Raw genomic sequence first — 23,045 nt, forward strand, 5'->3', positions numbered from 1 at the left:
TTGCTCTAGAGCATAGGGGAAGTGTAGCGGAAGGTGCGAAGCAGGGTGGCGTGAGAACCGATTAGAGAAGATTAAGTAACGTTGAGGGCGGACAAGGGAATGGCAGCGTGGAGTAGTCTGAGATTGAGAGAGCGAGATCAGAAGAAGACGAGGGTAGTGTGGAGAGGGATGGAGCACATGATGGCTTCTTTATCAAATTGCCTCTCACTCTTCTAATATGTAGTGCCTCAATCGTGACAATGTTCCAATCTCATCCTTGTTGGTTCTCCAAAGAAGACGATGATGAACAACTCGAGAAATGGCTTGGATCCTCTCGAGACTCAAGGTCCTTCAATGTCATCTTTTTTGTGAATTACTACATCCGGTTCTAATTATAAAAGTTAGTTCACTAATTTGATAAAATTAAGAAAATAAATTAAGTTAGTTATTTGTAATAAATATATGTTATTTTTCCTCAAATACCCTTGCTAATCAAGTGTATTGGTTAGAATTACCATTATTAGAAGGAATACATTGGGAAAAAACACGTAAATATATATGAGAAACAAAGTGGATTGAGGTTTTATATTTAGGATCAAAATAAAAATTAAACAAGGTCTTATATTAAGTACTGGAGGGAGCAGTAATTACGGGATGAAGGGAGAAAGGAGCAGCTCCTGGTTGCTGCCGTGTTGCTCATGCAAAACGTTGCTACCACTGCCGATTGGATCTGGGAAGAAAATGGGGATGAAGGGAGGAAGAAAGAAAGGATAATAAAGGAAATTAGAAAAACTAAACATTTTTATTTTTTTTTAAACGGCACAAGCCCCACCACCAAGACTAACTACGCATTAATTTAATGGTGGGGTTATTCATGCATAAATAGATTTGCATCCAGCAAAAGTATATGGTTTTTTTTTTATAACAAAGGAAAGAGAAAAACAACACTACTAGTCTCCAGTATCTGCATCCATGACTTCCCTTAGCGTGTATGTGTTATAGATTGTTAGGCCCAAGGCGTTGCTCAGTGCACGTTTAGCTAATCTGTCAGCAATCAAGTTGTCCATTCGATCGGTGACCTGGAAGCTTACTTGCCAATTTCGTTGGGTCATGCGTTTGATCTGTTGGATGAGCATCCATTCGTCGTGGCTGTCAGGGGTTTGATTGCTAATTAACTCCACTACTTCACACGAGTCAGAGCGAATGTTGACGTTCTTCATGTTGTTCTCCCAAGCTCTTTTCAGGCCCATCAATATGCCCCAAAGCTCTGTTGTGAGACTATCTCCTGTATCTAGCCGCAGCATGAAGCCTTCAATTAGTTGCCCATCCGGTCCTTTCAGGATCCCTCCGCAAGCCACTTTGTTCTGGTATCGTGAAAAGGCACCATCTACTTCCACTACATGGTAGTCAAGGGTCTTTGGCGCGTTTTCCTCTTGCAGTCTATGATGGCTTTAGCTCTCAGTGTGATGCTGCCTGTGTCTGATGTGGTTCTGTTATTAACAAAATCATTACGCCTCTGCCAAATCAGCCAGCAATAGATGATAAAGAGCTCACCCCAGTTGCTTTCTTTGACTCCCATATTTCTTCGCATGTGCAATGATAGCCAATTCTGTAGGGTTGTCGTGAAGAATTTATTTCGGTATCTAGGGTGGATCACCTGCTCCCAGAACCCTTTCGCGGCCACACAGTCCCTAAGAGCATGGACCTCGCTTTCAATGACATTAGCGTACATTCCACAGTATCCATCTTGGTGTAGACCCCGTCGCCATTTCCTCTCATTTGTGGTTAATCTTTCATGCTTCATGAGCCATGCAAAGTTCTTGCACCTTTCTAGGATTCGTAGTTTCCATAGCTTTTCCCACTCCCTTGTTGAGTGTTGGTCTTCATTACTTAGTGCTTGATAGGCTAACTTCGTGGAGAAAACTCCATTGCGTTCCCATTTCCAGCGAACCATCTTGGCTCCATTTTGCTGTTGGAACTCTTCAAGACCCATTTTAACCTTGTTCCAATTATTCTTGATCCCCTTCCAAGTGTTGGAGCCTGCTCTTTGAGTGTTGATATCCGGAAGGAGGTCGTTTCCACAGCCATATTTACTTCGTACTACTCTCACCCAAAGCGAGTCTCGATCCTTTATTAATCCCCACCCAAGCTTCATCATTAGAGCCCGGTTGTGTTGTTTTATATGCTTCATGCCAAGTCTGCCTCTCTTCTTTTCTAAGCAAACAGTGTCCCACGCCACTTGGTGCATTCGGCGTTTCTCATCAGTTGAGCCCCATAAGAAGTTTCTTGCTTTCCTCTCAATTTCCTCGCACGTGCTCTCCGGAATATAACTTCTCTGCATGGCGTAGGTTGGGATGGCATTAACAACTGCTTTCACCAAGGTGCTCCTTCCTGCAAGAGAGAGTTGGTTAATTTTCCAGCTACTAAGTCTATGGTTGACTTTATCAAGAATGAATTTGTACGTCCCTTTTGACACTTGCTCGTGGTGTAGGGGTATTCCCAGGTACTTCCCAAGGTTTGTTGTGCAAGTAAATCCTAATTCTTTACTTAGTTGTTCTGCTCTGGTATGGTTCACATTCCTTGAGAAGAAGATCTTGGTCTTCGCATGGCTTACTTTTTGTCCTGAAGCTTCGTAAAATCTTCTTAAGCACAGATTGATTACAGCCACCTGGTCTAGGCTAGCCTCTACAAAAATTAATAAGTCATCAGCAAAAAATAAATGAGAGATGGGAGGGTCATTTTTACTTAGCTTGATAGGTTTCCACTTTCCCGCCATCATCTCGCTCTGGATTATGTGGGCTAGCTTCTCCATGCAAATCACGAACAGGTAGGGGGATAGCGGGTCTCCCTACCTGAGGCCTCTTAAGGGAGTGAATGTATCTGCTTTACTTCCTTCCCAGAGTATCTGCATTGAGGCGGAGGAGATGCATGAGTGGATGACATTCTTGATTTTGGGAGGGATCTGAAGCTCTTCTAGGTAGTCCATCATGAAGCTCCACTGGATGCGATCATAAGCTTTTTCAAGGTCAATCTTTATTGCCATGTAACCTTTCTTGCCTCTCATGTTCCTCATCAAGAGAATAGTTTCCTGGGCAATGATTATATTTTCTACACTAGTACGACCAGGTACAAAGCTACACTGGTTAGGTGAAATTATGTTCGGAAGTGAACTCTTTAGTCTGCTTACAAGAACCTTTGTGATAGCTTTGTATATCACATTGCAAAGGCTGATGGGTCGAAAGTCTCCAATGGTTTCTGGTTGATTCGTTTTGGGGATTAGCACAATAAAGGTATGATTGATTTGAGGAATTAGATCTAGAGTTTCGAAAGCTTGACGAATCACTTGGGTTATCGACTCCCCAACCACCTGCCATTGATGTTGGAAGAACAAAGCATTATACCCATCAGGCCCAGGCGATTTCAAGGCTCCCATGCTGAAGATTGCATTCTTGACTTCTTCCCTATTCACTTCTCTATTCAACGCTTGCAAGCTCAATCGATCTATAGGAGGGAGGGAAGTATTTAAATTGTGGATACAGTCGTGGCCTCCTTCATCTTGAAGAAGATTAATAAAGAAGCTTGTCGCTATTTCCTTAATCTCCTCCACATTGTCTGTCCATTTGCCATTTGCTCTTTTAATGGCTTCAATTTTGTTTCTTCTTCTTCTACTATTTGCTCGGTTGTGGAAGTACTGTGAGTTTTTATCATCGAGTGTAAACTAGTCACATTTAGCTTTTTGGGTCCAGAGTAGATTTTCCTGGGTTAGCAACTCTTCAAGCTCGAGCCACAACCTTCTTTGGAGATGTTCTAGGGAGGACGTGGAGCCTCTCCTCGTAATCTCCTTGTTTATTCCTTCGAGTCTGCTCATTATTCGACTCTTTTTCCTACCAATGTGGGCGTATGTGTTTTTACTCCACTTCATAATCTCACTTGTTAAGTTTGTTATGTTGTCTTTCCAGGACGAGTTGCGAGTCCATGTATCCTTAATAAATCTATCAAAATCCTCGTGAAGAATCCAGGACGCTTTGAAGCGAAACGGTCTTTGATGCGTGAAGGTTGGTCCTGGAGTTCTAGTTTGCAGAAGCAGAGGTCTGTGGTCTGATTTGAACCAGGGAAGGGTCTTCACTACAGCATCCAAGTAATTTTCTTTAGCTCGAGCATTCATTAGAACCCGGTCAATACGGCTCTCGCATCCTTCTCTCTTTCAAGTAAAGAAAGGTCCTGAGCTCCCCATGTCTATTAAGGCCATTTGTTCCACCCAGTTTGAGAATTCCCGATCAATCATGCCTGTTCTTGCTGCATTAGAATGGCGTTTGTTCCAGCAAAAGTATATGGTGATGAGTAAACTTTTGGTATAAGTTCATAAGTATTTTAAAACCTTAACCCTCTAATATATTATTTATTTTGATGATTAAATAATAAATAATTATATATTTGGCCCGTAAAATCTAAAACCGAGCCATATGACTTTTTTAATAACACAAATTATTAAATTTACATATCAATATTGATTATTATATTGATTTTTATTAAATTATTTTTAAATTTTGAGTATTTTTTTTTATTTTTTAACATGAATAATTAATTTTTTAAACTATTGTTGTGGGTGAAACTATCAGGGGTCTGCAAACTCATATTCAAGCCAGTTTAGACAAACAGGTTAGGTCTATTTTTATAGGGGTTAGCCTACAAGTCTATAGACTTGGCCTAGTTAGTTTTTTAAAGAAAAAATTGTACTATTATATACAATATAACCTAAATTAATTTTATAAATTATTTATATAATTACTAATGTTGGCTTGATTTAAAGTTTCACATCACAACATTCATACATGATATTAACATTTTTAGTTGCTAGTCATTCACCTCTACATCTTATTTTGATCACTCAAGATTGTAAAGCTAGCTCACCCCCTCTCCCTTGATTTGCAATTTTCATTAAAGCATAACAATTGTTGCAAATTTATTTTAGTAATACTTGAATGAAATATTATAATCTTAGTAGGAATTTGAGTTCGTCATAGTTTATGCGTGAAAACGAAAAGAGGTAAAATCTAGTTTTATGAGACACTTTTTGTGTTTGATTAATTTTAGAAAATACATCCCTTTAGTGAGCAAATAATTAGTTTTCTTATTCCTACTTGGTTGAGCAATTGTTATCACTATGCAATTTTTTCTTTTCGTTAGTAAACTCTTATATTGTAAGTGAAAATGAATTCTAAACTCTCAAAACATGATATAGACTTTTTAATAGGTTTGGTGGGTTATATATGAACTTGCAGGCATAAAGTTTTAACCCTATTTAAATGCTCACATTTTAAGTAGGCATTTAAAACTGCTTCAAGCCTTAATCAGGCCTTTTAAATGTTTAGGCTCAAGTCTTAAAAAAAAAAATATAGGCCCAGTTTCGGGGTCATATTTTAGATATTTGTTGTAGGGTCAGACCTATTTAGCTAATGCTTAACCCATCCTATTTTCATCCCCAACTGTGTTATTATGAACTTGAGAGTGTTTTAATAAAATGAAAATAAATTATATGATATAAAATCTTTATAAATCTGAACTATTGATAACAATATTACTGGCTCCATCTCAAATTTTTTATGAAGCGGTGTCCGACAATCTAGTTTGTATGATACAATTGATTGATGGAAGTATGCCTATCCTTTGAAAATAGATTGATGAGTTCATTCAAAATTTTGGAATTGTTTTTGTGTTTTTTTTAACATTAGAATGGTTTTTGAATCCCAATTCTCTGCTCTCACATTCTACCATGACCACCTCAGCTGGTCGGTTCCAATCCTCTGATCCTTCGCATCGCATGACTGACTCAACTCGTTTGCGTGTTGTGGGCGGATTAAAGACGTAATATATACAACTAGAAATCTGAAGAAAACTAATGGATAAAGATTTTCTTGTGAAGAAGGGGGTCGCGTGTGATTACCAATTAAACACCTCCTTATCCATTAGTTTCATTTGCTAAGTAACGAAAAGTGACAGTGGCTTTATTGTGGAAATTGGAAAAGGGGTACGTAAGAGGAGCCAAAAGTCTTAAAGATAGAGGAATATCTTCCTTTTTTTCCTTTTCGAAGTATGATTTATGTGTTTCTTGGCGTTAAAATAAGATAAAGCACAATAAACAAGGGGAATCGCTTACAAGACAAACAAATAATTGGGCATCAGTGACACTTAGTCAAGGGATTTGAAAAAAAAAACGCATCCATTATTTGGCTTTCGTAAACTATATATTTGCTTGCAACTCACAAAAGAAAAAGAAATTTCAGGGAAAAGAGACTCCATTTATTGATTATTAAAAAGATATGGAATGCACTTCCTCATCTTTCATTGCCAAAAGCCTGTATTTGCGTTTTCAGGCTCTTCAAATCGTATATTAGAATTCTCATGTGTTCTGTGGACGAAAAATATAAAACCTTACCCACAAAAGAAACCTTGACTTTGGTGGCAACAGCATCTCTTTTTATTTCTTGCAACTCCCTCTCTGGCTGATATTTGAAATGATTGAGAATCAAAACCAAATATGGGGCCCTACCTACTTATTCTCGATGCTGGCTTTTCAAGAGTCATTACGTAAATCATTTAATGATTAACAAAAAAAAAAACGACAAGAGAAAGGCAATGGGAGAATCTGAATTTTGATAGGTGGATGGATGGGTCTTTACAAAGGGAACTTTGTAGCCTGATATATTGGGCATCAATGTAAGGCAACCTGGTGCAGGACTGAGAGAGAGAGATGTCAAGTAGCAGGAAGAGTATGAAGAGCGAAAAGGCCGCAGCGAAGAAGGCAACAACACTGGTGGTGAAGAAATCATCATCATCATCACCTGGGGAGTATTTGGTGGCGATAAAAGCAGGAGAGAGGGTGGAATTCCCGACATCCCCAGAAGCAATATTTGGAGAAGAAATAGTGAGCTTGAGTCACCCACAGCACCCTCTGGTGCAGGTGGAGCAGCCTGAGCTGTACACATGCGCAGGCTGCAAGGAGTACGGATCGGGCAAGAGGTTCGCTTGTCAACAATGTGATTTTCAGGTGCACGACTTCTGTGCCTTGGCTCCTCCTGCCCTCAAGGCCCATCCCTTCCACTCCCACCATCTCATCTTGTTCCATCCAAAACCAGGTGGGTAGCTTGCTAGCTTGATCAATTTTCAATTCATTCGCTCTCTTATTCATCATTATCATGTTCAACAGTGAAAGGCGGAATCACGAAATCGAAATGCGATGTGTGTGGGAAACAGATCAAGGGTTATGCGTTCATATGCGGCGCGTGTGGGTTTCAGATGCATCCCTGCTGTGCTATGCTCTCCACGGAAATCGAGTTCGCGGGCCATCCTCACACCTTAAAACTCCTGCCTGCCGTCGCCACCTCAAACAGCGACTCTGGAGGTAATTTAGTATGCGGCGAGTGCAAGAGGAGGAGATCGGGGCGAGTGTACCGCTGTACCGCATGCGATTATCATTTGCATGCAGTGTGCGCCAAAAATATGGTGAACGGTCTGCAAGCCAATGGAATCAAGAGCCCCGAGAAGAGCAGTGTGCTGGGCACTGCGGCCCGCCTCGCTTCACAGGTCGTCGTTGAGTTCATCGGAGGCTTGATTGAGGGTCTTGGCGAGGGCATGGGAGAAGTCCTCGTCCAAAATATCTCCCGAGGCAAACCTCCTCTCCCTCCGCCTCACCCAACTTCATCTTCTCACTCTTGTTAATCTTTCGGCAAACTATCCCACCAAATCTCGCGCCTTTCTCTTTCAATCATTATTATATATATTTGCACATCGCCGAAATCAACGTTTTAGAAGTTTTAAAATTAGATACCAAATATTTAACATTGAAGCGGAGGATTGATGCCCACCTCCTCCCTTTTTATATTCCTCCGACCTTATCTTTTATAATGCTTTATAAATTTCATGGATTGAGAAATAAATTACCTACCACTTTTTAAATACTAGTTTTTACTTATGTGAAATTTTTTTCATAATAGTTAGTGTTATATGTGATTTAAGAAGTTATATCTAATTTTATTTTTTTTAAATGAATGGTTGCTATGATGTGTGCGTAAAGTCAATGTACCAACTGATTGTGTATATATATATTTTTTGGGTAAGATCAATTATACTCGCTCATTGTATTGTTCTGTCTTCCTAACCGTGCTCCTCCCCTTTGTTTTTCTTTTCTTGGGACTAGTAACCGTGATATTTTTGTAATATTAAAATGTTCGGTATTGTTATTATTGTTATTTATATTCTGATAAGTTGATAATTCCCACCCACCGATCCTCACGACATTATTGCCAAAAATGAACTCGAATTAAAAGAAGGAAATGAGAAGGGAATTTCAGAGGGTGACAGTAGGATTTAAACCCAAATGAAGTTCTGAGAGAGAAAAGAATGAACAATTTCTTGGGAATCCTACAAGATCAACTAAGTCTTTTTTTTTTTTGATACAGTAACAAAATTAATCAACTTATACAATTATTTCTTTTTTTTTTTTAAAGTCAGAAGCATTAAAATGTTTCTTTTAAGCCCAAAAAACTCAAATCACCTAATCCAACCCCTCCCTATCTCTTTTGTCTCTGTTTGGTTGGAGGGTTGTTGAGGAGAGGGGAGGGGAGAAGAGTAGTGTGTTTGGTTGGGAAAAATAGAAGGGAGGGGAGGGAAGAAATTTGTTTTTTAGTGCTCTCATCCCTTCTTTTTGCTCCCCTCCAAATTTGAGGTTTTTTTGGAGAGAAAAAAATATTATGTCTAATATTGACTAAATTATTTGTACCAACTTTTCTATATTCCAAGTTTGCCCCTTTTACTAGAAACCCTTTTCTCATTTCTCTCTTTTCAACCACCAATGATATTTGATAATATAATATTTTTATCATGGCAGTAATTTTTTTCGTAATATAATATGATTGTATACATTAATAGAAGGTGGTGTATTATAATTATATAATACATACATATCATATATATTAATACACATCCGTGTGTATTATAATTATAAAATTAATGAAATAGAATGTTAAACTTTTTATCATATTTCCAAATTTTTTTATTTTTATCATAATTTTTTATCACATGTAATTGAGATAATTGGTTTTTTTGAAATTAATAAATTAAGAAATAATAATTTTGATATGAATATTGTAATAAAAGAATAAAATAGTCTAAATATATATAGATAAAGGCATATTTGTCAATTTATAATTACCTATCTTCTCCTCCTCTTATGAACCAAACAAGAAATCTCTTATCCTCTCTCCTCCCCTCCAACCAAACAAGACCATGACTTCTCTTCCCCTCTTCTCCCCTTCTTTTAATTAACCTCCCCTCTCCTCTGCTAAACCAAACAAAACCTAATTGCAAGGCAGCAACCTTATCCCTTTCGAACTGAACTCTCCCAACTCCTGGAGTCTCTCCCAACACTGCATTTTCCCCTAGCCAATTCATCCCCAACTTCACTAATGCATCTGTACAAGTGTTCAACTCGACTCCTATTCCGCAAATCCGCGCACGCCAATTTCTCTCCATTAACTACAGGAAAACTCACCTCCTCCTTTCCTTTCAATCTTCTAGCCAAAATTTCAGAATCAGTTCACATTATGCCCTTTCCTCCATGCCAAAAGCGAATGAGTTATTGTAGACAATAAAAGCTTATCTTTCGCTTTTAAAAATACAGATACTCTTAATTCTCTATGCACATTATTCTTCCCCACCACCATTGTGGTTTTATTACATGCGAGCAATGCATCGATTGATCCTATAGAAACACGGCAACAAGAACAGGAATAACACTAAGAAATCTGATTCACTTACTCGGATTGAATGGAGGAAAATCAGGTCGCTTGTATATAGAGATCCAGGGCTACGGTTGAATCATCAAAAAGCGACTTGGCAAGGAGGAAGTCGGGCGGACTTTCATTAGTGGCAGCTATTTTGCTCCATTAATATTACTATTTATACATTAATATTTTCATAATTATTTTTAAATTTAATTATCCGACTCATTCATGTATACTGTATAGTACATGAAACTCGCAATAATTAAATATAAAATTATACAAAGCTGGATGACGTAAATACATTCACTAAGCTGAGCGCGGTCAGAAGATTATTGTGGAAAGGATCAGAGACGTGATCAAGTAGGTTCTGCACAGGACCTTTACCCGTCAGAGCTGCTTGAGCGTAAAATCCTAACCAGGCAATCATTGCTAAGCGTCCATTTTTTATTTCTTTAACCTTCAGCTCCTCGAAAGCTGCAGGATCTTTGGACAGATTCAGGGGATCAAACAATCCTCCTCCAGGATAATTTATGTCGCCAGGCAGATAAATTCCCAGAGGTTCCAATGCTTCAATCCCACAATATCTAGCATATTCTGGTCCAACCTGCTTACTTATATGTAATTAGTTTATCTGGCACATCCATATTGTCGATAGAAGGATAATGCAAATGCCGTCCAGAAGCAAGTCTAGCAGCTCAATTAACTTCAACTACCAACTTTTTGCTTACGCCCCCATATATGATAATGACTTGAGTCTTTTTTTTTTGGGGTGGGGGGGGGGTTCTAGGTAGAGGTGGAATTAAACATTGAAAAGGTCAGAATATGGCTAAACATGCACTTCTCCAGAGGACACCAATGTTATGGAAGTCAGGGCCCAAGAGAATGACAAGAAATGCACTTTTGAAAAGCAACTATGGATTCACTCAATTCACAGAGACTCAAAATTCCAGATATAGAAGACAAATGCAAGTGATGTTAGCAGGGCACATAAAATAGAAAATTTGAATAGAGTGTAAAAGAATAACCATGAGGAGTGCCTGGCAAATAGCAATTACGATCACTCCTTGGCTTCCAGCTAAGTGAAGTCCCGGGATTCCAAGGTAGTCAAGAGTATCTCCCTAGTAAAAAAAATATTGGATAAACAAAGACAACTATATCATTCCAGATATCTTCACTAATGTACTTAACATAGGAATGCACATAGTATGCAATCAAACACTGATGGATATATGAATGAACAAGAGATGGGATGAAGTATGTGATGCAATTTATTCTCAAGCACTGAGCCAAAATAAATCAACCAATTTGAATTAACAAAACAATGTATAATGAGGAAAAGTTAAAAATAAAAAAGAAATAATAAAGCACATGAAATAATGATTCAGAGAAATGGTTATTGGATTTAACTGTTATTTAATTTGACAAACTTGTGGCTGATAAAGCTTGCCAATTATGAGTACAAAGATAGGACATGCTGATCTTGTGCTTCGAAAAGTGAACATGCCACCATATGGGTTCAATTCAACAAATTCACACATTTTCGTAGTGACGTAATTAGCCCTTGGGTTGATCTTAAGAAATAGAAATGACTAACCAGTGGAGAATAACTACAGATCCAATTCTACGAACCTATGCATGATATCAGACACCTGATCTATAAGCAAGACTTTGCAAAAATACAAAGAGTGGTCACAGAGATTAGACATACTGACCTTGAGCTTTGAATAACCAACACGCCACCAGATGGGTTCAACAAAGTGAAAGGCCCCAAATAGGTCTAGTACTTCAGGAACCAGAGCACCAACTGATGCAAGCATAGCCCAACGAGCATGCAATATCTCGAAGCTCCATGATAAAGGAGATTAAACTGATCATGGGCTATTTACATTGACAAAGGGTTCACACATAATTTCTGTTATTTTTGATTTACCTATTTTTGGCAGACTAAGACAATGAAGAATGGTCACTAGCACATATCAGGAGTGAAGCTCACCTAGAAGTTAACTGACATAGGCATATGGGCTACCTGTCATTGGTTTAGTCTACCAGCTTTTGATAGATCAGATCTACATTATAATTTCTATCATAGGATATTACAGTACTTTAGTGATTCATATCCCCTATTTAATGAAAAGTAAGACAAACATTCAACAAAAGCCTTTTTGGACATAACATAGTAAACATTGTTACTTCCTCGTCAAAATTTAGCTGATGATTGATCATCTATTTACAATATATTCTTTGCATTGTATTGCTGGAGAATGTCTCCACAGGACTTATTGCCCGTCATATGTTCTACATCTAAAACAATTTATTTTGTAACAAAGCTAAATAATGAACACAAGGATAACTGTGATGTAATGGCCACCATCTAGCTGTAAAAGAAAATCATACTTGACAAGGAACAGCTCTAACACGAAGAATGGCATAAATGGACAGAATTCATAGTATGGCGTACTTGAAGTATTTCTCCAAAGCTACGGGATCCTTGCCAAGCCCGGCAATGTCAAATCCATAATCCCCAGGAAGTTCCCCGGTAAGATAATCCGGACAATCATATGGAATAGGACCAAGCCAATGAGGCCGATCTTCTCCATACCAAGGGCTGTGGGACACAAGAAACAGTGAGAAATGTGTTCGATAAAATGAGAAGATATCTTAGTTTGTATCAATTTAATATAAATACAGATTAGTTTTAGATATAGGGTCTGAGTGTTGATGATGACTAATATAGAACAAAAAGTTTGCATGACACAATTCTTATGTTATGCCAAATATATTCATATAATGCGAACTCAAGTAAGGTTAGACTAAAATTTAATAATATACCAAATATATTCATATCATGCACATTGACTAAAGTAAGTTTAGACTAACTACTTGGATTTGGAGTTAACTGTTTTTATTGTAGAAATGTTCATGAAAAAGAAAAGAGACCTTTAAGATGGAAGAATTGGGAAGTCAACATCTTGCTCAACAAATGAAAACCAAGAGGTCTAGAAGGAAGCTCAAGGAACTCAAGATTAGTTTCTTAGACTTAAGAATTTAGAAATCTTTGTAAAAGAGCAAAATGATCGGCTTTAATGGTTTTCAATCTAATGGGTCCAAACCCATTAGGAATTAACTCGTAAGGATAAGAAAAAGGGAGAATTGGGCCAATCTGAAAAGGGCAAATCAGGAAATGTATGCATGCCTGAGGGAGAAGAGAGAATGTGAGAATAATGAATACATCGCGTAGGAAGGTGAAAGGGGGATGGATTTTGGGTGACCTGCGGTTATAAACAGTTTATTGAATTTTTTCGTCCGCAAGAATTTTCACAAAATAGCATTCTTGACATCAAGACGTGTTTTGGGCAACTATAATGGCAAAACTAAACAAGTCAGATCGCTCCCCGGAATAGTAGAGGTATAATTGGATTACAGGGAATTACCTCTCTTTTCTGGCCTTCTGGGCTAAAGTCTTGTATATGGACGAGTCATCTAGAGCAATTTTCTTTCTCGCCTGCATTCTCCTCTGAAGCGAGCGCCCTAGTGGACTATTAGCTAAAACTTTTACAGCACTGAAAGGAATCGCCGAGAACAACAACACTCCAGCAAGCTTCAAAAAGGAATATTAAAAGAGAGGAAAAAAAAGTGTCAAATGAAGGGAAGGGAAAAGTGTCGAAAGGTAGATAAGGAAGAGAATGAACCTCTTGCCACGAGGCTTTGACAACTGAAGGGCGTTTCAGCACGATTATCGAGTCGTTTCTGGGTTTAGGGGCACAACAGAAAGAGAAGAAGCTGCCGAAGAAACAAGAAGAAGAAGAGGAAACAGAGGGAAGAGGAGAAACAGGGGAACGAAGCGAAACCATGCCCCTGATTCCCGTGCATGAACAAATATCGCCTTGTTGAGAATGTGTTCAAAGATAAGCTAAAATACTCTGAGCGACAAAACGCCATCCGCTTATCGGCATTCGAGACCCGGAGAATAGATTAGATTATGTGAGAAAGTTATTCTGAAAAGTCAGAGTGTTGGATAGTTATTACCAGAACCATTTTTATATGTACAAATTATTAAAAAAGATATAAGTTAATATGATAATTACAGAAAAAATATATTTTATGATATATTTTAATTTGAAGGAATAAAATTATTAATAATATATTTTATTAACATAATTAATAATACATAAGATAATATAATTAATAATTAATTAATATGTATATATATTATAAGATATAAGATTAAATATATTTATAAAAAAAATATTTATAAAAAAAAATACATATCCTATAGGTTCTCACACTCTCTTTTTTTTCCAAAAGTAAAAATTTTTTGTTTTTCCCAAAACCATGGTTTAAACTATTGAAAACCATGGTTTTAAGTCAAAAATATGGTTTTGTTTTTTTAAGGGTGTTTGGGTGATTTTTTTTCCCAAACCATGGTTTGGGTTATCACCCAAACACCCTTTTATCACCCAAACACCCTTTTAATAAAAAGATGTAGACTATTGGGGCCTAATTACAAATTGAATGAAATTGTGAAGTTAAAAGTATAAGGATTTAAAATTTAGAGGTTAAATTGCAACTAGACAAAAAGATAAATTTTTGAATTAATTAACTAAGTTTAATCGACTTTTGAATTTTATAATTTGAAATCATTAATTTTATAATTTTTATAAGGATTTGATTTGAATTTAAGCATAAAAAAAATTCTAAACTTGTTAAAAATGTAAAATTAACCCTTAAATTCAAACGATATCTTAATGGAATTTTTTGAATCAAAACTAAATATTTGAAGCTACAAAAATTAAAACCGACGAGTTAAAATGACAAAACTAAAATCAAAATTTTGTAAAATTGTAAAGATCAATAATATTTTTAACCCTTAATTTTTTCTTTCAAGTTTTGGCAAGGTCAATTCCGTTCACAACACATTAGTTGAACCATTTCTAGTTAAAACACAGCTTAGTTAATTTTAATTCTAGTTTGCTAATGACTCATAATATGAGACAATTGATATGTTATTTTGTTTTTAAGAAGAAGGGTTAATATAATTTTTTATTCTTCACATTTGAATCCATTTTAATTTTAGTTTCTCAAATTTTAAATATGTGGTTTTAGCCTATAAAATTTATGGCGTGTTTGGTAAATTTAAGAAAAGTACTTTTAGAACCCAAACCAAGGTTTAGTCTTAAAAGTATCCAAACACCCTATTATTTTTTGAAACCATGGTTTTGTCATGAAACCATTTTGTCATAAGCAAATTTTTTTCGCTTTTGAACGAATAAGCAAATTTTTTTTTTTTGCCCCATCAGTGCCAGATCTCCAAGCCTTCACATTTCTCTGTCTTTCTCCTGATTCTTTTTGTTTTTTGATCAGTTCTTCCCCCACTTAAAATAATACTTTTTGTTGGAAAAAATTATCGATTTTTCTAAAAACATATTTAATTTTATATTTTATAAATATATGTACTCATATTAACGATTAATTAATATATTTTTATACATTATTTATTACATTGGCGGAAAAAACTATTAACAAACTTATTATTCCAATTCTTGATGTAGGATCTAATTAGGGAGTTAATATTGATCTTAAATATAAGGCCTGTTTTATATGATCATCTATTTTTTTCAAATTAATCCTATTGATATTCTCTCAACAATAATCAAGTAGAAGAGAGAGGAAGAAAATTAAAAAAGATGCTTAGAGTGTCTTAAAAAAATCATATTAACTAGTTTAACTAATATTCTTAATCTACTCAAATTAATTAATTAGATTTTACATAAGGACCATAGAAGAATTTCAAATAAAAATATATTTTTTTATAATTATCATATTAACTTATGTCCTTTTTAGTAATTTGTCATTAAAAAAAGTGTTATTGATAACAATCTAAACACTTTTACTTTATTAGAATTACTTTTTTACAAAATCTATTCTTAAAAGCTATTCTTCAAACTATGGTTTGGTTTTATCCAAACACCCCCTTATTCCATCTTAAAACACTAGTTATTGAAAAACAGTGGTATTAAAATCTGTTGAACTATCATGAATGACGTTAAAGTGATAATGTGCGTTCACTAGATGGTGCGTAACTGGATCTTGTGTAGATAAAAATTGTACAAGGGGAGATGAGTTCTTAAAATGCAGCGTAATGAATAGTTCCTTAAATGAACAATGAGGACAAATAAGGTTAGACAGTTATGTTTTACATACATTTTCTTTGTTTTTCTTATATGTTACTTACATAAGATCTACTTATGTGTCATGTAATGAGTCGACATTAGTACTTTAACGCCATTTATGACAATTCAGTAGGTATTAACGTCATTACATATTTAGGCACTAATGTTCCACGATGGACTAACTTTTAGGGATTAAAATTATGGATTTTAAATTTGAGAAACCAAAACTAAAATAGATCCAAATTTTAAGGATAAAAAATTATATTAACTCTAAGAAAAATAATCCTCCTATCTTTTCCACCTATATCCAAAAAAACAAACCTTTTAGTAGGTATATTTTAGAATTGTTTACACGAGTCATTAGCCAATTATTAATTTAAAATCAGCCCGCTGCTGTTGTTGTTTTGACTGAAGAAAGTTTAGATCTCATCACACGACACTCATGTACTGATTAAGGGGTATTTGGGCAAAATCAAAATCATGGTTTCAGAAATGTTTTTACGATATACAAGATAAATATGTGAAGGAGTTTGTCTCAGTTTACGAAAAAAAATACTTCTGAAAGTGCTTATTGGGCTTCCAAACACCCCTTAAGAATTGGGTTGACATAATATTTCATTCTTATAGCTTTTTTTTTTCTTATTATTTTGGTCTTGACAAAAATAATAGATTTTGGTCTCTAACTAGAAATTTAATTAGATTTTTCTTATTATAGCATGGATTAACATATTTAATTAAATTTAAAATTCTAACAAATTATATTATCTACTGTAGTTCAAGACTTACTTTTTATAAGAGTATGATTTTTTTGTTCATTTAAATAGAACTTGAATCAGAGATGCGAAATTTATGAATAATAGATGAAAATTTTAAATTATTTTTTTATTTAAACCTCCAATTGATATATTATTTAATTATGATGCTTCACATTAATGCAATATATCTAAATTTCAATTAAAACACTATTCAAATTCAAAATTAATTATTAATTCTTCATTTAAGCTTTCAAGTGAAATTTCATTTATTTATAATGTTTCTCATTTATTCAATATATTCAAATTTTAATCAATATGTTATTTAAATCTCATTAATTGAATATATTCGGATCAAATAATATTATATCCGACCTATTTTTAAACAAATTGGGTATTACAAGTTTTTAAGAACATACTTAATTGATTGATTGATTCAGGTTCTTAATTTCTTATTAACCTAAAGCACTAGCGTTTTCAATGGAAGAAATTTGAGAGCGCAAAATTTATAACGGGAAATTTTTTTTTTGCCAACAATTTATAACCTAAAATTACAAGGCCAAATTACATTACATTACAAATTTTTTTTTTGGATACAAAGGAAAGACATGACATTACACATTACGAGGGGTGTTTGGCTTTTTTGCCAAACCATGGTTTGGCAAAAATTTGCCAAGCACCCTTATTTTTTTTAAAACCAAGGTTTCTGCCAAAACCTTGGTTTTGCCCAACAAAACCATGGTTCCAAATAAGCACGCGGGGGTAGCTTCTGAGGGACAATTATTGGCTCCAACGGTTCATTCAGCTCACAGTGAAGGGAACAAGCATGCGGGGGTACTCTGCATTCAACTCACGGTGAAGATCCATTCAACCCGTTCTTTCGCCTCTTCTCTCCCATTCATCGCCGTCGCTGTGACAACCGCTCTTTTAAAACCCATTTAGATCAAAATTTTCAATCTATTCGAATGATTAACCATGATAGAAAAGAAGAAACCTTAAAATTTTAAAATCGTTATCATGGTTAAAAGAAATAAACTTATATTACGAGCCACATCATCGCTCACTTGGGCCTTGGACTTTCAAAGTCCAGAAATATCATTCAACCATTAGCCCAAACCAAACTTACACTTTCAAACACACGAACTGATAAAACATTTTAATATAAGTTATAGAGCCCATTAGTCAAAAGTTAACACTATCAAATGAGTGTAATACGCAAAGTCTAAAATGTCTCGGACCTCCTCACGGCCCTAGCATACCATATAGTAGTAATTAAAAGTATTATTTTACATCATGATAGTCGATGAACCCTATGTGGCAATATATAACAAGTCAGCACATAGAACAAAAGCAGGGAGGCTATACAAGCTATGACAGCACACTATGCCTCCGGAGCCTTCCCTGATGGGCCACCACCGGAACTATCGCCTGAAAATGTTAAACCACGGGGTGAGACAAATGCCTCAGTAACCAGCTTTCCAACTCATCATACATACTAACACGTGCTCGTGAGGTGTCAAGTGGGATAGTTATTAATTCTCGAGAAACATAGACATATCCATAGAAATATAATTTCAATCATCCAAACCCTCACTATGGGGGTCAACACACAAGCCACATAAGTCTATCCCCTCACTTTGGGAGATCAATCAAACATATGGGTCTATCCCTCACTCTGGGGACGAATAAGAAGCCACAAAGGCCTATCCCTCACTATGGGGGACGAAAGAAGAAGCCAACCAATGTGCACCAATGGCGGCCTTACCACGTGGTAGATAGGACTCAATCCAAAAATCCAAATAACAACCAATCATTCACAATATAATAAAAATGTCTCAATCTTTTCTCAGTATAATCCATAAGATATAAATCATATATCTTTTCCAAACTTCTCAATCACCATTCCAAAAATCCCACGAGACAATTTTCATAGCTCAAAAGATATAACATATCTACTCAAGTTCCAAATATCAAATATTATTCTGAAAACAGCAAAATACTCACAAACAACATATTAGCACATATAACAAGTGGAAAGTGGTTACCTCTCGCCAAAGCAATACTAAGGATTACCACAAGGTCAATCCTTTGCTCAACCAATAATTAATCTACACAATTAATATAACCACATATTAATATAAACTAATTAATTAATTAATCAAACTTTTCTATATTAGTTAAATTTCTACTTTAATTAAATTTTTATTCTAAATTCCCGCAACTCTCATAACCCAAAAATTATTAAGTATTTTAGTAACAACTTAAAAATTTCTAACAAGCCAAAATATTTATTTACCACCTCCAAATTATTTATCTTAATAAAAAGGATTTTCAACAATTTCCAAATATAAAATTATTATGTTATAAATTCTAAAAACTCTCTTTTTCAGTTTAAAACTTAAAATCAAACTCTCAAAAATTTAATAATACTTCAAATATTTATAACTAAATAATCTAATCAAAACTTTAATGGTACAACTACCATATATATATATTTCCATAAATAATAGACTTTTTAGCTACAATAATTATTTTAAAACCTCCAGTCACCCAATAAAGAAAACTAAACCGATTAAAATCTCAGTAATATATCAAACAATCCAAATAAATTATTTAACTTAAATTTAATCGGTAAAAATATGGTATATCCCATAAATAATAGATTTTCAACTATATAAATTAATTTAAATACTAAAACTAACAAATAGAGAAATCTAAACCGATTAAAATTAACAACTCATTTACTTCTGAATTTCTATAGTCATCTTTTGTCAAAACTCAATACTTAGATCATATATAAATCTCAAAATTTTCTCTAATCACTATGGTAATACTACTATTATGAAGCATAAAATATATATGAAATATTTATGAAGAAAGTTTGATGAAAAGAGATAATTTCATATACCTAAAATATCTTTAAAGCTTGCCCTCTGCTTCACCGGTATGCTCCTTTCTCTCACACACTTCAGCTCTCTCTTCCTCTCTTTTCTTCTTCTCTTTCTCTCTTTCTTCTTGCGCCTACCGGAGGGAAATGAATTGTGGGGGGTATTTAACACCCCCACACAATTATTGGGGGAGGGGGTTTTTTCAAACCCAACCCCCACGTTTTCCACCCTCCCCCCAATTTTCCACCCCCCTCCAACTTTCCACCGAAATATCGGTGGAAGGTTGGACTTTTTTTTAAAATATAATAAAATATTATTATATTATATTATATTATATTATTTTTCAATTACTTTTTTTTTTGAATTTTTTTAAAGGATATTACAGTCGCCCTCTCCGTTTAGCTCACTTGAAGATCTCGAGCTGCTCTGTTTCTCATTGGAGAAGAATCAGAGGAAAAAAGCCACCCATTCTGCCACTTCCGGTCCTGTGTCGTCAGTGAGATCTTCCCATCCCTCAGGAATATCAGCGCCGGCGACGTCTTTCTTGACTTGCCAGGACATCACCGTGCATTGGGTTCGGCCAATTGGAGCCATCCAGTTCTGATCTCTTCGCTATCAGTCTGTCTTAGGTCACCTTGCTCGGTTCCGTCTCTCATATCCAGAACTCCGGTAAGCTGCCTCCGCGAACTCCGGTTATGCATTCTCTGGTCGATCTTCCAAATTTCGGTCGATTTTTTCCCCCGATCGATTTTTGCCTCTCATTTCGATCTGTAATATATATGTGCTCTGTGGTGCTTTGAAATTACCTCCGGTCGCTTTTTTCCCCCCAGTCGATTTTCGCGTCTCATTTCGGTCTGTAATATATATGTGCACACTCATCTGCGGTGGTTTGAAATTACCTTCGATCGATTTTTCCCCCCACACAGCGGTGGTTTCACCAATAAGTTTGGATCATTGGTGGCTTCATTTTGTTTTCCCCCACACAGCTGTTAATTTCGGGCTGACTGTCATATATTTGGATGTTGGTTTCGTTCTGTCGTGTGTGGCTGTTCGTTCTGCAATTCTGGTAGCTGGATCTCGGTTTCATGTGTGTGGGTCTTTTTTCCCATATTTGTATGTTGTGCTTTGGAGATAGACCAGTCGATCATTCTGTGTGTATATGGTTGGATTATGGGTGCTTGTGCTGATGAAATTATTTTTATTTCTCTAATCAAAATCCTACGAATGAGTTAACCAATTTCTATGTTTCAAATTTTGGTCAGTTAACCAACAGTATAATTAGTGGTTGAACTCAAATTTTGGTCAGTTAACCGAAAAGAACTCCCTGAAATGATGGGAAAAAATTCATCATTAATTTTGCGATGTCAATTATTAATGAGACCTCATTTTGCTAGAAAAAAGAACATGTGGCTATACTTGTTAAATACTATACCTGTTATATCATATCTCCTGGACTGAATGGTATGCCTTTTGGGTTGAACTTGTCATGACTGAACTGTTGTAATTGGTTTATAGCATAATGAATAAAAAAAATACCAAGGCTTCGTGGGATATAAGAGCCACAAAGATCTTTATTGACCTGTGTATTAAAGAAGTTGAAAGAGGGGGAAGAAGAGGAACTAGCATGACAAAGCCTGCTTGGACAAGTATTGAGGAGAACTTTACTGCAAAGACTGGGAGGGTTTATACGAGAATCCAATTAAAGAACAAATTTGATACCTTGCGAAAGGAGTGGCAGTTATGGGATAGGTTACTCCGTGAGACAGGTTTAGGGTGAGATGCCGAAAGGAATATTGTTAGTGCTCCTGATGATTGGTGGGAGAAGAAAATAGTGGTAATCATTTAACTTTATTTGAACTTGTATTTTCTCCCATGTTAACGTTTTTTTGTATAATGTATAATATTTTTGGTGTTGAATGCGCATGAAGTTCCAGGCTATGAGAAATTTACAGAAAGAGGGCTTCAATTTCGGGCTGAATTGACTCAACTCTTTGGGTCTGTGGCTGCGACTGGACCACAGTCATGGGCACCTTCTTCCATGACACTTCCAAGCGAAGGAGTTCCTGAAGATGATATGGAAAAAGGATCTGGAGATAGTGATGAAATTTTGGGGGCACCAACTGGCATAAGCGGGGAGTTTAATTCAGTCACATTCAATGACAATAGTGGAGGAAGTAGAGGCAACACTGGAATGAGACAGGAAACCATTCGTGGGGGTAGAAGCACAGGTGGCAGTCGACCTAGTAGCTCATTATGGGTTAGGAAAAAGGGTGAATCCATGAAGAAGAAACCTACTACCACTATGAAAATAGTGGATGCACTAAGCAGGATAGCTCAAGCAAATGAAAATGATTCTCAGCGTGAACATGAAGAGATTTCAGAAGCACGTGCTAGGAAGTTAGAAGAAGAAGCACGTGCTTATGAGACATCAATTGCGGGAGTCATTGAGCACCTTAATGAAGTTGATGAAATTGTTGATGATCCTGATCTGTTTGGCCGGTGCACAACACTCCTTATGGACAAGCCAGCTGCAAGGGAGATGTATGTGGCTCTGAAGAACAAGAGGGAAAAACTACTGATCTTCTTGAAGCATGCAACTAAGGATTGAGACTTCATTTGTGTTGCTTAGAAGATGACTGTGATAATTTGTATCTATTTTTAGGAATGATGTAACCAGACTATTGTATTATGTGACTACTGAATTTCTGTAGGAATTAAACAACTTATTTTCTTGTTAAATGTTAAGTAATTTCATATCAGGGTTTCTGAATTTTATGTCTATGTGCATAGGACAAGACAAAAAATGGCTGATGAAATTAAAATTGCGGAAAAGTATCGTAAACGACGGAACAAACGGGTTAATCAAGTTGCAGTTACGGTTGGTGGATACGCTTCTCTTCATTTGTGTAAAGAGCCCCAGCATACAAGTATTTATACAGGCAAGGCATGGCTAAGGGACGTTTTACAAGGCCATTCTACTCGTTGTTATAACATGTTTAGGATGGAAAGAGAAGTGTTCTTTAGTCTTTGCACATAATTGCAACAACACGGTCTAAGGGAAACTAGAAATGTTGGGATACATGAAATGGTTGCAATGTTTTTAAATACTGTTGGCCATTCGCTTAGTAGTAGAATGCAGCAAGAAAGATTTCAGCATTCAGGGGAGACAATTAGTAGACATTTTCATAATGTCTTACTGGCATGCTGTAGACTTGCTATGACCAACATCAAACCAAAAGATCCAACGTTTCAGCATTTGCATACAAAAATACGGCCCGGTGGTCGATACTGGCCCTTTTTCAAACATGCTATTGGAGCAATTGATGGAACGCATATTTCATGCATTGTTGATGCAACTGAGCAAACAAAATTTATTAACCGAAAAGGAAGAGTGACGCAAAATGTAATGGCCGTTTGCGATTGGGACATGTGCTTCACTTTTGTATTGGCTGGATGGGAAGGTAGTGCGCATGA

At 35.9% G+C, this 23,045-nt stretch overlaps 4 protein-coding genes and 1 long non-coding RNA gene across 6 annotated transcripts in view; 3 read left to right on the forward strand and 2 right to left on the reverse strand.

Moving 5' to 3' along the window:
• LOC114723719 (uncharacterized) overlaps positions 1-8,102 on the forward strand; it is a 10,752-nt gene extending 2,650 nt beyond the window's left edge. Inside the window, exons 2-4 of one of the 2 annotated variants that reach the window (XM_028909955.1) lie at positions 3,939-4,117; positions 6,716-7,115; positions 7,187-8,102. In XM_028909955.1, coding sequence (XP_028765788.1) covers positions 6,731-7,115; positions 7,187-7,698 — 897 coding nt within the window. In that variant the 5' untranslated portion in view covers positions 3,939-4,117; positions 6,716-6,730 and the 3' untranslated portion in view covers positions 7,699-8,102. Of the gene's footprint in view, positions 1-3,938; positions 4,118-6,685; positions 7,116-7,186 lie in introns of those variants that run through there. The other variant, XM_028909963.1, reaches the window with a different exon arrangement.
• Positions 1-9,532, reverse strand: part of LOC114723736 (bZIP transcription factor 50) — a 22,483-nt gene extending 12,951 nt beyond the window's left edge. The window contains exon 1 of the mRNA XM_028909972.1: positions 9,526-9,532. The gene's annotated coding sequence lies outside the window, so the exon portion shown is untranslated. The remainder of the gene's footprint in view (positions 1-9,525) is intronic.
• The window catches only part of LOC114723752 (uncharacterized), a 24,220-nt gene extending 7,493 nt beyond the window's left edge, over positions 1-16,727 (forward strand). The window contains exon 3 of the long non-coding RNA XR_003738262.1: positions 16,712-16,727. This is a non-coding gene — a long non-coding RNA (uncharacterized LOC114723752). The remainder of the gene's footprint in view (positions 1-16,711) is intronic.
• On the reverse strand, positions 9,874-13,637 carry LOC114723702 (chlorophyll a-b binding protein 7, chloroplastic). Its single transcript, XM_028909931.1, has 6 exons — positions 13,451-13,637; positions 13,193-13,359; positions 12,220-12,366; positions 11,474-11,606; positions 10,787-10,879; positions 9,874-10,365 (listed from the first exon to the last, which is right to left on the reverse strand). Exons 1-6 carry the CDS (start codon positions 13,610-13,612, stop codon positions 10,036-10,038), a joined length of 1,032 nt encoding a protein of 343 aa, XP_028765764.1. The 5' UTR covers positions 13,613-13,637; the 3' UTR covers positions 9,874-10,035.
• A 4,468-nt stretch (positions 16,728-21,195) lies between the features above and the next one.
• On the forward strand, positions 21,196-22,179 carry LOC114723471 (uncharacterized). Its single transcript, XM_028909653.1, has 2 exons — positions 21,196-21,337; positions 21,500-22,179. The coding sequence occupies exons 1-2, from the start codon at positions 21,196-21,198 to the stop codon at positions 22,177-22,179; spliced, it is 822 nt and encodes a 273-aa protein (XP_028765486.1).
• Positions 22,180-23,045: the final 866 nt, after the last annotated feature.

This window comes from Neltuma alba, unplaced genomic scaffold (assembly GCF_004799145.2).
Source record: "Neltuma alba isolate B1F8T4 unplaced genomic scaffold, ASM479914v2 tig00002374_pilon, whole genome shotgun sequence".
Classification (NCBI taxonomy): Eukaryota; Viridiplantae; Streptophyta; class Magnoliopsida; order Fabales; family Fabaceae; genus Neltuma; species Neltuma alba.